The sequence below is a fragment of the Bombyx mandarina genome, chromosome 20 (assembly GCF_030267445.1).
Source record: "Bombyx mandarina strain Sakado chromosome 20, ASM3026744v2".
In the NCBI taxonomy this organism is placed as follows: domain Eukaryota; kingdom Metazoa; phylum Arthropoda; class Insecta; order Lepidoptera; family Bombycidae; genus Bombyx; species Bombyx mandarina.
The window spans coordinates 2,341,217-2,358,359 of record NC_143226.1 but is presented as its reverse complement, the minus strand read 5'-3'; the positions used below and the strand labels follow the sequence as shown (position 1 = coordinate 2,358,359).

The window sequence follows — 17,143 nt, the reverse complement described above, 5'->3', positions numbered from 1 at the left end:
TGCTGTCCATCATCATCATGTGCAATTGATGCTTAACTTCAACTTGTTTGATTTTTGATGGCTGAAGTCTTTCTATTTCTTCTGTTATGCTAGCTTTTATAATTGTCACTGTTGACTGTGTTTCTTTTGTAAATTTAAACATTATTGGACGGCAATAAAAAGCTGATGAGGTCGTTTTCCCAAACAATTGTTCCATCAAATTTCTGAAGCCTTATAGGAACTAGACTGACCATGAAAATAGATAAATCATCAAACTCTGTTTCAGTTTTTTGTTTATAATTACTTTGACCTGGGGCTCTATCAAAGCCTATTTGCTTATAAGCAGTAGCTCTCTTGCAGAGTCCAAATCCGAAGTAATCACATCTAAAAGCCTATATAGCGCCAAGTTTAGTAATGCTTGCATTTTAATAGCAGCTCCTTCTTTAGTAATAATTACCTCGTCTTTCCCTGGATAACATTTGGTCTTTTCTTGCTTAATTTTATATTAAGAAGGGTATAAATCAGACCCATTTTCACTTGCTGCTTCTCTTAGGTTTATATACTGCCACTTAATTTAAGTGAAACTAATATTGCCTTATCGGGAGAATATGTACTACTTTTCACTTAACTTGTAATTAAATACTCATTAACTTTTTCTAGATCTTCGGGGTGATTTGACAAGTGGTTCATTATTTCTCCTACATCTTCATTTCTAGTGTTTCTCAAACTAGTAATTGTAGTAGTTTTCATTTCATCCGGGGATAACGAAAGCGATTGGTAAATTTTTTCAATGCGTCTTCGTTTTTGTCTGGATCCCAATTCTTCAAAAGGTTTTCGAGGTGCAAAAATAGATGTCGAGGCTTCTGTAGTACATTTGAGGGTGGTACATTTTCAACATCTTCAGTATTAGAAATCTCGAGCCTTTCATGTGCAGTGTTGATAGCTTCAGGTATCATTCCTTCAGGCCAGTTTATTGCACATTCTAACCAATCACATTTTTTTCTTATAAACTGTGCTAACATGCGACTACTTCGTTTCCATATTGCACTTATATTTGAACAAAATTGCGTACTGAATTTTTGGAGCTCAACATTTTTCTCTTCGGTCACGTTTATTTGATTTTGTAGGAATTGAAAGAGTTTTTTATTATCAGACAGCGACTGTAGTTGCTCTCTTAAAATCATAAATAATCCTAAATTGTTAACAAAATTATCAATTATAACGGAAACAGCAAGATCACAACGACAATCACGAGATGTTAGTAGTAGTACGAATAAACGAACACTAGTTAGTATATAATAAACATGGTCACTTTATACTTCCAGAGACAAACAAATGTTTAATATATTTTCTACTACCCAGTAATGGCTACTTAACTAATTATCCTCATTAAATAATGTTAACTATCTTAATAATTAGAGAGATTGCTTAATTAGAGACCTACTAAATGTATTGTTGTTAGGTATTATGTAATTATGGGTATCATTACGTGCTTTTACTTACTAATCCATATCAAATTTAACTTAAAAGCACTTACGAAAAAAAATATAAAGGTTTTTATTCTATGTATTTATGAATTTTTTTCGATCCATTTATTTGGCAGAGTTGCAACTTTATGCACATGTTCATAGCATCAAATGATAGTAGACTAGACAAGGTATAAGGAAAATAAAGTTTCAAAGCGGGACCTCGCGGTACTTAGCAGGAATTTAATTTAATGTGACCCGCTCCATACAAAAAAATCACAAAACACATTTTTCTGACCAAACTATAAAGTTTTTGTAATTTTTGCCCAAAACAATTATTATTGAGATTAACGAGCTCTATCTATCTACATAAAAAAATATATAAAAAAACAAAGTTGGTCCCTAAGTCACTAAAATCACAGTATCGACCCACTGTGCGACGGGTTCGACGAGAACGATGAACGGTGCTTGAGGTACCTAAAAGCACCGTTAGTGGATCTATGGATCTATCTAGTGGATTATTCTTTAATAAACTATGTCTTAAAGCATTATAAATGAAAATGTAAAAAAAAAAAGATAAAAATCCATGCCGAACTTAAAAAGTGTTCCGATTCCTCTCATTTTACGGTACCTAATATTCATACTTAAGACATTCTGAACAAATCTATATAGTATATACGAATAAAATGTAAAATATTTATCAAACTTTGTATCATTCTAATCATTACTAAAATCTACAATTATCCTCTTCCCGAAATTTTACATTCGTTTTATTATCTTCAATCCTTAAATGTTTGAAGTTTTCTCTTTTACCACATTTGAATTGCACACGTTTTTTATTTCAATTTAAAATTTTAATTTTGATTAAAAACTAAAATAATTTATTAATTTTTTCAATTCATATTATGTAAAATTGATAAATTTCATATGATTTTATAATTGAATTAAATTGTTTTGTTATTTAATTTTTTTACACATATATAATTCTTTTTATTCAGAAAATTATCAAGTACATACGGTACACACTAATTTAAAAGTTTATGAAAATTTACATAGAAGTTAGGTACTCACAACAATTATTCACAATATAATTTTCAATTATGGCATCACCTTGCACATATGAAATAACCATGAGAATATCATCTGAAAAAAGTAACGAATGAGGTTATAGACATCATGTTCGTTAATTATTCACCTGACACAAAATTTGTTGATTAGAAAATATTTGAATAGGTACTTACTATGAATACTTTCATTATTTTGAACTGTAAAATCATCAATAAGCGTGTTAAAACTATCATTTTCCACGTTCAATAACGTTTTTCTGCGAGCACGAAATTCACGGACACGTTCCGTTGAACTTTTTGCTGTCTTTTTAATCTTATTTTCCTTTCTTTTTTTTCGATAATCACGACAATATTCTGCATTCGTTTTCCGCATATTTGAAGAATTTTATTATGAAAATGATGAAAAAACTCTACAGACGTTTAAGTAATACGTACACACACGTATACAAAACACGACGATTGTTGTGATGTTTTTTTCCAAGCTTTGTACTACGCATGCGCGCACAAACACGTAACGCTGGGGCCCCAGCAAACTCCCACTATGTCTTGGTGAACACGAATGGAGGGGTTACGAAGCGGAGCACAAAGAGAACCCCGAACATAAGGAACACTGTATAATGATTCCTATCTCATTTTCTCCCACATTAAATCTTATGAATTTATGTGTCTGTCTCTTTTTACCGTCGCTTTTTCGTTTCATCGACTTTCGAATCACAACGAAACTAAAGAAGTTTTCATTTAAAAAAAATCATGGGTGGAAGTTTTTTTAAAAAAAAAATATTGCTTAGATGGGTGGACGAGCTCACGGCCCGCCTGGTGTTAAGTGGTTACTGGAGCCCATAGACATCTACAACGTAAATGCGCCACCCACCTTGAGTTATAAGTTCTAAGGTCTCAATATAGTTACAACGGCTGCCCCACCCTTCAAACCGAAATGCATTACTGCTTCACGGAAGAAATAGGCGGGTGGTGGTACCTACCCGTACGGAATGGGCTGTATGCTCGTCCACCTATCTAAGCAATAAAAAAAGGTTTCTAAATTGTTCCAAGAAAACACGTGTCTTTTGTAGTCACTATTTCTCTTAACTCGATCACTCAAGTTATTAGCCCCTATATAGCCCGTGACAGATTTTCATGACCAAGTCCCTCCCAATCGAAAATTCGTGAAATGCATTAGGGACTTATACTATGAATACTCGCGACCGTCAGCTGCGACTCCGTGGGGCGGGCGGTGGCAGTCTCCCACGCATGGAGAAAAAAAAAGTTTTTTCAGTCATTTCCTCCCATTTGAAATTTTGTCAGATTATAGTTAACCTAGTATTTTGAAGGAAAAAAAAGTCAGCTGGTCATAGCATGGTGGATTATACGTCAGCTAGCGGCTTGAACATGAAAAAAAATATATTTTTAATAATTCCTCTCAACTAAAAATTTACCTGGTGATCGTTTATATACTACCATGAATGAAAATTAATGTCAGCTTGCTGTATCTCAGTGGAAAGTTTGTCAGCTGGTACCTTGAAAGGTGAAACGCAGCAGCATCTATCACCTACTGAATCTTATCAGCTGACGACTTTTCCCTTGACTTACAGCTAACTGATTTCTTTCATTATTTACTAGAGTATGCTAACACTCCTCTTATAAATTTTCGTCCAGGAGGAAATAACGTTTCTTAAGTTATTCGTCAGTATGCTTAATTTGACTGTTTTGATAACAAATATGAAAGTTTGATAACGGAAGAAATGTTGGTAAGAGTAAATTGATTAATGAATAATTAATTGTAGCAATTTTTTTTAAATTAATTAACTTTTATTTTCATGAGTTGCTCAAAAATAACAATGAAAATCTTTTTTTTTTTTTTTTGCCATAATTTATTTTTAAGCACGTGTGTTTAGAAGAAAGCTATGAAAAGAGAGGAATTCGTGAAGTGTATTAGGTGTTATAAATAAAATACAATTAAAATTTAAGAAGTTTATTTAAAAAAATATACTTAATATTAAAAATTATGTGTCGCCGTCGTCACTATCGTTTTCTAATAGTGCTACCACTTGCATTAAATTTATGGTAGTACCTGAGCTGGTGGAAGGAGTTGGCTCCTCAACCTCGACATAACTCTCGTAGCTGGAAGAGTCGCTGTCGTCACTGGCGTAAATAATAAAACGCTCAGTGACTGAATCGACTATATGGTCATTGGTATTGGTCCTGGCATTGCAAATAAATTTAAAACAATAACGCTCTTAACAAAAACTAAATTTAAAACAATAATAACAATTCGTAACAAAAACACAATATAAACAAAGGGTACAACTTCGCAAGTGTAATCAGGAGCGAACGGAATGAAGACATGATCGCATCTAACTCTGACAGCGACTCTGACAGTGAATCAGAAAGAGATGAAAGCGACTCAAGGCAAAGCGAGAATGAAAATTATTGATTTTCATTGTTATTTTTGAGCAACTCATGAAAATAAAAGTTAATTAATTAAAAAATATGCTACATATATGAATAATATTTTATTATTCATTAATCAATTTACTCTTACCAACATTTCTTCCATTATCAAACTTTCATATTTGTTATCAACACAGTCAAATTAAGCATACTGACGAATAACTTAAGAAACGTTATTTCCTCCCAGACAAAATTTTATAAGAGGATTGTTAACATACTCTAGTAAATAATGAAAGAAATCAGCTAACTGTAAGTCAAGGGAAAAGTCGTCAGCTGATAAGATTCAGTAGGTGATAGATGCTGCTGCGTTACACCTTTCAAGGTACCAGCTGACAAACTTTCCACTGAGATACAGCAAGCTGACATTAATTTTCATTCATAGTAGTATATAAACGATCACCAGGTAAATTTTTAGTTGAGAGGAAATCATTGAAAATATAAATTTTTTTTTCATGTTCAAGCAGTCTGCTGACGTATAATCCACCATGTTATGGCTAGCTGACTTTGTTTTTCCTTCAAAATACTAGGTTAACTATAATCTGACAAAATTTCAAATGGGAGGAAATGACTGAAAAAACTTTTTTTTTCTCCATGAGTGGGAGGCTGCCACTGCCCACCCCACCCACGGAGTCGCAGCTGACGGTCGCGAGTATTCATAGCATAAGTCCCTAATGCATTTTACGAAGTTTCGCTCGAGAGGAAATAATTGACCGAAATTGTACCTGGCTCCCGGACCAATAAGTAATATCTGACAATGGTCTTAATAATGCGGTCGCTCCGACATTTATATATACTGCAACAATATTGAACAGCAAGCATCTTTGCGTCAAAAGTTACACTTAATGTCCACGATTGATTCTTACAGGTTTGCCTTATGAACTGACATTAGTTATCAATAAACCATACCTACATCATAACAACTAGTATGGATATGTCAGATGGATTGGCGAATGGTGCGACGGGAAAGTTAGGTTATATTGAAAAAAAAAACAGAAGACCGCAGCATCAGTACAAAAGGACATTTTTTCTTCACTAGCAGTACCAATAGAGCGAAGAACACCGTCTATACTTAATAATATTATAAAGAGGAAAGATTTGTTTGTATGTTTGTATTGAATAGGCTCCGAAACTACTGAACCGATTTGAAAAATACTTTCAATGTTTGGAAGCTACACCATTTCCGAGTGACATAGGCTATAATCTTTTTTGAAAAAAATTAGGGATCCTTACTAAAACTTCAATAATGTAACCCAAGGTGTAAAAATTACCTAAAATATTCTTTACATCGCGTGCCCTGCGAAAACTATTGATGATAGAATAAAATAATGTACGACTTTGTTGAACACAGTTATGCAGCAATAAGTGTTATTTTATTTAAAAAACTAGCGACCCGCCCTCGCTTCGCTTCGGAAACATTAAAACACACATGAAACCAAAAAATTAAAATAATTTTTTTTTTTTTAAAAAGTAGCCTATGTTCATCAGGGACAATGTCGGCTTCTAATGGAAAAAGAATTTTTCAAATCGGTCCAGTAGTTTCGGAGCCTATTCGAAACAAACAAACAAACAAATCTTTCCTCTTTATAATATTAGTATAGATAAAACAACGTCAAATATCATTGAAATTTTTGTTGACCCGAGCGGAGCCGGAGAAGGCCGCTAGTAGGTACCTCATAAAACAGTAATTGCAAAACGTAACCATTTCCCACTGGTTTCTGCGACGATTCATAGTCCCATGGAGGTACATTTCGTGAAATTGTATAATGATAAATCGCATGCTCAACAGCTCCTGTACGTCGCACTATTTCGAGTAACGTCGATTGAGGGTGTGGCGGGTAGCCATCATAGACAATACAAGATAATTGACAGATGCCTGAATCTCGCTTACGTCATTTTCGACATAAACCTGCGTATATAAAAGTTCCGAACAACATTTGGACCGTCGCCGTCGGCCACGTCCTTACGGATCCATCAGATCCAATAACCTTTGAATTAGACGCCTTCAGCTCTAACACTAGGAGCAGGCTTAGGGACCTCGGTAACCGTACTCGTCGAACTCGACAAAGAGTTCGCCGTGCAATGAATGAATGCATTGAATCAGCTCGCTGAGTTTCTCGCCGGATCTTCTCAGCGGGTCGCGATTCCGATCCGGTAGTAGATTCATTCGCGAAGCAGCTACTCTTGAGCTGTTAGGTCTCCTTCGGAGGCGCTCGGGTAGCTGTTAGCAAATCCCACCCCTCCTGGCTGAGCCTTTGCTCGCCCACCTGTCCTGGTGAAACTGGAAAGGCCTCCGGGCCACCAGTAATCCTTCAATCATAAAAAAAATACCGTCGGTCTATCGAGCAACATAGCGGTGGGCTGTAGCGGCATTTTCGGTTAGCGAAACGAAGCTAGCTATCAAATGTTAATAGCGGCTTTTGAAACGCGCTGTTTCAGTAGCGAGCAATAGCGGACTCTGTATGCTTAGTGCGAGTTTCTTAACGTTCTCGCTAGAGTAAAAGTTAAGCCAGTTTTGTATGCAGTTGGAACAACTCCCCTAGCTTTTTTTTTCTTACCTAAGCTGAGCCTTGAGAGGCTATTTCAGCGTAACCTTAACTAGTAAGTGAGCTCACGGGGCTCAAACCGGAGTGACGCTAACACTGACCCTAGCGAGAGCAGTGCTTCGCAGAATCTACCACCGGATCGGAAACGCGACCCACTGAGTAGATCCGGCGAGAAACTCAATGCGCTGTATCTATGGGTTAATGCAAACGTACGCAAACGATCCCATTCCATACCAATATAAGCTAACTTTTACGCTATCGAGCACGTTAAAAAACTCGCAATAAGACCACTGTTTGGCAGTAAACTAATGTGCACACGAACAAGCTAGAGTCGCGATTAATATTTCAGTAATTACGACTTTATTTGTAATTTATCTTTAAGGATAGGATATGATAGCTTTACTTCTTTAAATAGGTCGTATCGTACTTTATAATAGACTAGCTGACCCGGCAGACTTCGTAGTGCCTCAATCGATCAATAAAAGACCTAAGCTTTTGTATAATATAAATTTAAAACAAACAAAAGGAATCCGTCTGATGGGGGGGGGGGGGGGGACATCAAAGGAAGAACAAAACTGTTATTTTTATTTAATTCCAAGCATTTTCATACTTATCTATCTTTTAAACCTTCTCTGGACTTCCACAAATAATTCAAGACCATAATTAGCCAAATTGGTCCAGCCGTTCTGGAGAATAACGAACAGCAATTCATTTTTATATACTTAGTCTGGCCATAAATACTGTTACAATTAAAAATAAACAAAATATTACATTTGAATTTGGAATCTGTCATTTTTATATGGTTGCTCATTGAGTTTTCTCATTTTGGCGCCAATACATTGTACAATATTTTGCAATATTAAAATGGAGTGGGGCGATAAAGAGAACCGAATCGCTGTGATTGCATTACACAAAGTAGGTATGGAGCCAAATGCAATTTTTAAAACCCTCCAAACGCTTGGTATTAGTAAAATGTTTGTGTACCGGGCTATTAATAGGTGCAATGAGACCTCCTCTGTTTGTGACATAAAAAGATCTGGCCGTCCACGTAGTGTTCGTACGAAAAAGGTGGTCAAAGCAGTAAGGGAAAGAATTTGAAGAAATCCTGTCCGAAAGCGGTACGCAAAGGGAGGTCATAGAATTTTTTTTTTTACGGATGATAAATTTTTTACAATTGCGCAACATTTTAACAAACAAAATAACCGTATTTATGCTCAAAGCTCTAAGGAAGCTTCCCAATTAGTCGACAGAGTGCAACGTGGGCACTATCCGATTTCAGTGATGGTTTGGTGGGGTATTAGCTATGAAGGAGTGACTGAGCCATACTTTTGTGAAAAAGGTATCAAAACATCGGCACAAGTGTATCAAGATACCATTCTTGAGAAGGTAGTGAAGCCCCTTAACAACACCATGTTCAATAATCAATGGTTCTTTTTTAATGAGAGTAGACATAAAACCTCTCGCATGGCCACTTATAAAAAAGAAACATAAAAAGAAAAAGTCAAAAATAAAAAAGAAGACTATCGCCGACCGCACCGCACGCGCTGTACACGCACACGCCGCTTATTTTTTCACCTAAATATTTTCATTGACTCATATTAATTTTCTATTATACGAACTCTAACTGACGACCATATTCGTCGTTGCGCGAGTGGTACACAAGTTTTATGGACAATAATTTAGAAGAGTGCCGTGTCAAGTCGCCGCCATTACGCGTCGTCCAGCAGTGACGTCGAATTCTGCAGCCTGGAAGAAGCTAGCGACGGGTTGGCAGGTACGTCTACTCCTCATAGCCTAGCCTCGGCCTTCCCCTCTTTTTTTGCATCTTTAGCGATACTCGCCCCCACTTAAACTTCCTTCAAAAATATTGAACCAGCGCACCGCCGTGATAAAAATTTATAAACAGTTTTTCCCATTATTATTGGTCCTTCGTCCCCGGATTACATTTTAATAATCGCTGATCACCGCTTATTACGCGAATAAACACGCTTTATTATATATTTTGATATTTTATTCGCACCGCATTTCATCATATTCCAATATTTTTGACAGGTCATTAACTTTTACTTACACAATCCGCAACAATGTCTTCGTCTGAACAAAAATTGACAATTCTAGAATGTCAACGACAAGTCTATTTCGAACACATACAACGTATTTACGATTTATCTCGCAGTATTTTAAATGATCCTGAAACATTGGAAAACTTTCTTTGTTCGGTAGAAACATTCGATGAGACACGCATTAATTTCCAACAATGTCTCAAGGATATAAATCAATTAATATTAAAAATCGACACAGATTCTAAACCCGACTTCAATAAGTGGCTCGCTTTTGAAGACTTATATTGTCGTATCAAACGTAAACGTTCGCAGTTAGAATCAAAACCCACTATGTCTGTCAAAAGAAATGACGACTGTTGGCAAAGTGTTAAAATAGCTCGCATTGAAATTCCCGAATTCGATGGGAACCCTAAAGATTGACCGCTATTTTTCGCGACTTTTAAAAACGCTGTACATTTGAACACATCTCTTTCTCTAACTGAAAAAATGTTTTATCTTGCTAGTGAATTAAAAAACAAAGCTAAAAATGTTTATGCCAGTTTCATTCCATGCGCTGAGAATTACGAAACTATTTACAAAGCACTCGTGTCAAAATATGAAGACAAAAGGAACCTAGCAGGTACTTATCTGAATCAAATATTTTCTTTAAAACCGATTTCTTCAGTCACTGCTGAAAATTTAGAAAATCTTGTCGATCAATTTTCAAACTCATATCACGCTCTTAATAATTTACAAATACCTAACTTGTGTGACTTCGTCATGTCCTACACTTTATTACACCGCTTAGATACAGAAACCGCACGTCTTTTTGAGATGAATAATTGTGATAAAGACATACCTACTTGTCAGGATTTAATTTCATTTGTTCGTGATCGTATAGAAGTTTTAAAACGGACAGGTAATAACAACCAGAACAGCGCAAGTGCTTTCTCGAAGCCTATACACAACAATGCAAATAAAAATAGCTCACGATCATTTGTCGTAAACAACACTGCATGTCAGTTGTGCAATGACTCTAATTGTAACCACCTATATTCCTGCCCGCAGTTTAAATCTCTTACCCCGCGTGAACGTTATGATTATATTAAAAAGATACGTGCTTGTATCAACTGTCTAAGTTTACAACATAACACAAATATTTGTAAATCTGAGAATAGATGCGCTAATTGTAAAAAGCTACATCATACGACTCTTTGCTTCGCTGAGAAAGCATTAGCTGTTGCATCGCCGCCGGTACAGCCGCCTCAGTACTTACACCGCCGCACTGATAACAATATGCATAGTCCAGTAGTCATTGGTCAGAAATCTACCGCGTCTTCAAATTTGATTTCTACCAAGCCTGTTGATAATAACGCTCCATTTTGTAGTATGAGTGCTAACTCAAATAACACGCGAAAAACTAACAATGTTTTACTTGGCACCGTCCTTGCTGATGTGAAAAGAAGTGACGGAACTCTTGCTCAAATTAGAATTTTGATTGATAATGGATCACAAAACCATTTTGTTACCCGCCAAGCTTGTAAACATTTAGGCCTTCGTATCTTCCACGACAATTCCGAACAATCCGTAAATGGAATAGGAACTAGCTCTCAAACTATAATCGGAACTACCGATGTACCTACTAGGCTACTAGGCACTAAAAGTATCGGGAATGGAATATTTCCACTGTTCCTGTCATATTAAAATCTTTTTAATTGAAAACTCCTTGGTTTTAAAAATCGAATACCATTTATTTATTTAAAAAAAAGATTCTCGGTCTTGTCATGAGGTTTTGTCAAACTTGTTTAGTCGTTGAGAAAATGGAATTGACTCGAGAAAATTCAAGAGCGATGATTTATTATGAATTTCGAAGTGGTTTAACACAAAAACAGTGTGTTGACCGGATGATTTCTGCATTTGGTGATGAAGCCCCATCCAAAACCACAATTTATCGCTGGTTTGCTGAGTTTCAACGTGGACGTGTCAAGCTCAGTGATGATCCTCGTCAAGGTCGTCCAAAAACTGCAGTCACCCAAGAAAACGTTGATGCTGTGCGTAAGCTGATTGAGGAAGATCGACATGTGACATACCGCGAAATTCAGGCAACTTTAGACATTGGCATGAGTCAAATACAAATAATCTTGCATGAACAATTAGGTGTAAAAAAGTTGTTTTCCCGATGGATACCACATTCGCTCTGTGAAGAGCAAAAAGCGGCTCGCGTTACTTGGTGCGTCAGAGCTCTCGAAAGATTCCACGCAGGATACTCAAATGCTGTATACAACATTGTATCAGGTGACGAATCCTGGATATACGCGTACGAACCCGAAACAAATCCACTTGACGATGGCCAACAGATGTCTAGAATTGGGCCTTTTCCCCACCATCTGGAAGGAGGCCACGGTAGTGGTATTAAGAAAGCCGGGCAAGGAAACTTATACTGCACCAAAGTCTTATAGGCCCATCGGCCTCCTCCCGGTGATGGGGAAACTGCTCGAGAGGATGATCGTTGGCCGTCTCAGGTGGCATCTGGTCCCCAGACTGAGCTCGAGACAGTATGGCTTCGTACCGCAGAAGAGCACGGAGGACTCCCTCTATGATCTGATGGAACACGTACGTGATAAGCTAAAACGAAAACTAATTATAGCTATGGTTTCACAAGACATAGAGGGGGCCTTTGACAGCGCATGGTGGCCCGCCATCAGACTGAGGTTGGCGGAGGAGAAGTGTCCTATCAACATTCGAAGAATACTCGACAGCTATCTGACAGATAGAAAGGTTAAAGTGAGGTATGCGGGAGAGGAGACGCAAAAAAGCACCAGTAAGGGGTGCGTACAGGGTTCGATAGGGGGACCCATCTTATGGAACCTCCTGATCGACCCCCTACTGAAAAATCTGGAGCAAACGGGACACCACGTACAAGCATTTGCGGATGACGTGGTGCTCGTGTTTAGTGGAGAGACGTCGAGCATCAACTCCAGTGCTAGGCAGGCACTCGATTATGTTCTTGAGTGGGGTGCCAAAAATAAACTCGAGTTCGCGCCACAGAAGACAAAAGCGATGGTTATAACAAACAGACTAAAGTATGACACCCCACGCCTGAGCATGGGAGGGAACCCAATTGACACGGACAGCGAAATAAAATTGCTGGGCCTAACTATTGACAATAAATTAACTTTTAACAAACATATTACCCTCTCATGCAGGAAAGGATTAGAAATATATAAGCACTTAACCAGAGCAGCAAAACTAACGTGGGGACTGGACACGGAAATAATAAAAACAATATACACGGCAGCAGTGGAACCGGTCATCATGTATGCGGCTGGGGCCTGGGCAAGGTCCGCTGCAAAGCTGGCATCCAGAAAGCAACTCAATGTTGTGCAAAGAGGCTTCGCCCAAAAAATATGCAGAGCATACAGAACGGTTTCGCTCAACTCCGCACTCGCACTGTCAGGAATACTGCCTCTCGACCTCCGTATCAAAGAGGCTGCCACAATCTTTGAGATTAAGAAACGAAATAAGGAGCATGCCTACGGAGATAGGGGGTCGAGAAGGAAGTACCGTACACCAAAACCGCACACCCTGAATGTAAGCCACACCTAGAATACGAACATCTGGAGAGCCAGGAGCAGATTAACGCCCTGGCAAAGTTGCAATACACAAATCATCGGATCGCTGCAATGCCTAAGTAAATTCCTCGTAGCGACCTCTAGTTATAGAATAGACAAAAAAAAAAATTATGACAATCATCCTTGAAGTGTTGTAAGAAAAATGGAAATCTTAAATAATGTAATTATGTTAAACGTACAATGAGAAATGTAACAGATTTAGACAATGTAATGAGAATGAGAAGTGAAAATGAAAACGTATCGGAAAATAGTAAATGCAGGCAAAGACACAAAATGTAAAAGAATAATCAGAGAAACGAAAATTATAAAAGAACGAAATACGAACCTAACATACAAATAGTGAACAATAAAATTGGCAAAAAGCAAATAAGCCTAAAAAATGTCCCAGACAATGACTCGTCAGGGGAACGCGAATAAAAAAAAAAGCCCGAAACAAAAAACCAGTCACGAGTTTGGGTGTTCGAAAATGAAATAAAGCCAACAAAAATTGTTCGTTCACGGAGTGTTGCAAAAAAAATTGTGGCCACGTTTGTCTCCAAAACCGGCCATGTTACGACTATTCCTCTTGAGGGACAAAGAACGGTTAATACAGAATGGTATGCTAGCATTTGTTTACCACAGGTCGTTTCTGAACTCCGTAAAGAGAACTGCAACCGCCGCATCATCCTCCATCACGACAATGCGAGTTCTCACACCGCGCACAGAACAAAAGAGTTTTTAGAGCAAGAAAATATAGAATTATTAGACCATCCGCCGTACAGCCCCGACCTAAGCCCTAATGATTTGTATACTTTCCCTAAAATAAAGAATAAATTGCGTGGACAGAGATTTTCATCACCTGAAGAAGCTGTGGACGCCTACAAAACGGCCATTTTGGAGACCCCAACTTCCGAATGGAATGGTTGCTTTAATGATTGGTTCCATCGTATGGAAAAATGTGTCAAATTTCGCGGATAATACTTCGAAAAGCAATAAATACATTTTTAAATAGTAATGTTGTGTCACTTCGTTAATTCCCGAAATTTTCAATGCCGCCCTCGTAACATTACTGTCTAGGTACGATGCAAGCTTTTGTTTACGCATAAACCCACTCGTTCTTAAAACAATTTCGAGTAACTTGCCGAGTTGTGAATTCGATATTTCGTCTCTTTATTACCTAAGTAATAATAATATACAGCTCGCAGATCCGCACTTTAATAAACCCGCTGAAATAGACATTCTGCTTGGCGCCGAAGTATTCATGCAGATCCTAAGACCTACAAAGTTGTTAGGTCCGCCTGGAAAACCAGATTTATTGGAAACCGCATTTGGATACATACTCTTAGGGTCGATCGCTTCGCTCCCTTGTCACAATAATACCGCGCCTTGTTAAAACGATCACGCCTTTTTATCGTCGAGTAACGAATCGATCGAAACTTTAGTCTCAAAGTTCTGGGAGTTGGAGTCAGTTCCGACTAAAACACACATGTCTAAAGCCGAACAGGAATGTGAGCCCTATTTCGTGTTTAAATAGGAACGACCTATAATTTGAAGAACATTTTAAAACGGGATGCTATACATTACTCCGTGTAAAATCCTTAAGAATCTTCAGGATACGACTCAAAATTTTGATATCAACATAATATTTTCAGGCATGACTAGTGATAAAATAACTAAAAGCCCAATTCCGTGGCCATTCACACCGTTTGACGATACATCAAATTAAACTATGATTATGTTTCTCAATTTTATGAAAGTATATTTAGTTTATTGATTAATAAACCTTATGCCACTTGCATCTACGACAGCAACATCAGTATTTTTATTGAAATAGATACAAAAAAAATCAGGTTTCTCCATTTTAGATTATCATTATTTACATCATGAGTCTCTTTTAATGCTCTTAGATTAAAATTCGACATATTTTCCTTCGACTTATTTCCTTCCTTTTATCCGACCTCAGACTATTTTCCTTCCTTTCGACATATTCATCTTTATTATTTATACCGTTATATATTCATAAATTAAGTTTGGGATAGAGGAAGAATTCTTCTATTTTCGATTATTTGTTTAAGTATTGTCGACTCGACAAGTAGTGGGTTGATTTGTTATGGATCCGATTTGACGATCGGCGTAATCTATTGCGTTGATGCACCGTTTATAATTTGTTCTCAGATGGACGTCCGGGATGTGTACCATAACTATTAACTGGTATGTTTACATTATCATCCATCACTGTATTCTGATCAAACACAATGTCAGTCTCGTTAGGGTACTATGTAAGTATATCACTATATTGTTTTACAGGTGGTTTACGTGTGTGACCCAATATGCTTCTAGCGTGGGAAGGATTTGCATTATTTATACTTTTATTAGGCTTTGAGATTGCATCAACTTTTACGATCTTTTCAGTGATGTCTTAGTTGTTTTCAATGATAAAATATGGAGATTTATCTATTTCTTTCCGTTTATCTAACGTTTGTTGAGACGCAAGCGACGCCAAAAACATAAGTTTTTTAGATTTTTCGGTAACATGATTGAAAATTGGCTCTATCACCAGAGTCTTTGCATTAGATGTCGTATTTATAATTTCATGTTTGTCGGTCTGGTATTGTTCCTGTGCGAATACCGGTTCAACGATTTTACTTTCACTATCGATTACGATGTTGTTTGCTATGATAGGGATGTCACTCGCAGCGGAATAATTTCGCTCACTAAACGGTTCGACAGCTGACACCATTTTTGTTGTATTTTGTGCAGGAGACCTACGGGGACGGATTTTGATTTCATCACTGGGATTACTTGTGTTTGAGCTTGGCTTCAGTATCCGAGACGATGCACCAAAAGTTACTCTGGAAGGATTATAAAAACGTTCTTCTTCATCCATTTTTACTAGCATTTTGTTGAGGATGTCGTGGGTAAGAATACAATCATTCACAACTGAAAGTTCTTTTCTTGGTTTCTTTTTGGACGAAATACCAGTTCCTTTTTCTGTACATGATAGGTTTGAATTGAGTTCTGGATTTGCAGCTATACTTTCATTATTAGTTCGCACGGTCAGGGGAGGTACTTCAATTGTCAGCCAACATTGATTTGAGCAAGGAACTTCTGTTATATCTGGTTGATTGATCTTCCTGTTTATCTCCATCGCATCACCACAACTTTCTTGTGTTAAATTAGACGTGTAACATTTCGATAGCGACATTAAATGATCAGGATTGACTAAACGAATATTTGTTGAGCTCCGGGAAGCGATTGTTGAAGGAACTCGCGTCGCAGTGTCGCTAACGGCGCCGCGGTCTGGAACATTCGAGTTCCGTTGGTCGCAGTCCTTCAAGTACACTGTACCGTTGAACAGTTTGGATTCAATCGCCTTCATTACATCAACAGTGATCGGCCTGCAAGCATTGAGCAGTACCCTGTTACGCGGCGAACTTAAGAATGCATCCGTTAATCTTTTCAACTTCTTGTTAAAGTCCGGATTCTTGCAAAGCTGTGTAGGATCATACGAACGATTTCGGGGTTTATGAAATAAGTAACTAGACATTTTCACTTTCGTACTATCGTCTGTTCTAGTTTCGCTTTGTGCACCAGATTTACTTTCTAAGAACAAACTGTTGTTCATTGTATTACTGATGTCAGAATTATTTTGATTCGTAATTTTATCAACATCAGTTTGTATTTCCGTAATGTTCAGTTGTTTTAAACTGTCTTTTAAGTTACAACCATGCGGCTTGTTTTTTGACATTTTCATTGCATCTTCTTTCAAATCAAAGAGACATTTTAATTCAGAAGTCGATGTACTATTTCCATGTTCACAACATAACTGACTTTGTAAAGTGAAATCGTTTTTGGTCTGAATAAGGTGAACTGCAATAATAAATAATTATTAACTGAAAGACTACCGTTATACTATGTAATAGGCTGAGGAATGCATTGAATTTATTAAAAAAAAACTCTTCAATATCTTAATATCATAATTATCTG

General features: G+C 37.3%; 1 protein-coding gene and 1 long non-coding RNA gene across 10 annotated transcripts in view; one reads left to right on the top strand and one right to left on the bottom strand.

The window, feature by feature from the left end:
- The window catches only part of LOC114245104 (uncharacterized), a 111,752-nt gene that overhangs the window by 40,046 nt on the left and 54,563 nt on the right, over positions 1 to 17,143 (bottom strand). For 2 of the 9 annotated variants that reach the window (XM_089735808.1, XM_089735810.1), the window contains one exon: positions 14,890 to 17,026. The exons of the other annotated variants lie outside the window; for them this stretch is intronic. In XM_089735808.1, the coding sequence (XP_089591934.1) occupies positions 15,576 to 17,026 (1,451 nt within the window). In that variant the 3' untranslated portion in view covers positions 14,890 to 15,575. Of the gene's footprint in view, positions 1 to 14,889; positions 17,027 to 17,143 lie in introns of those variants that run through there. 9 annotated transcript variants of the gene reach the window in all.
- The window catches only part of LOC149500581 (uncharacterized), a 31,501-nt gene that overhangs the window by 11,679 nt on the left and 2,679 nt on the right, over positions 1 to 17,143 (top strand). The gene's annotated exons all lie outside the window — the stretch shown is intronic.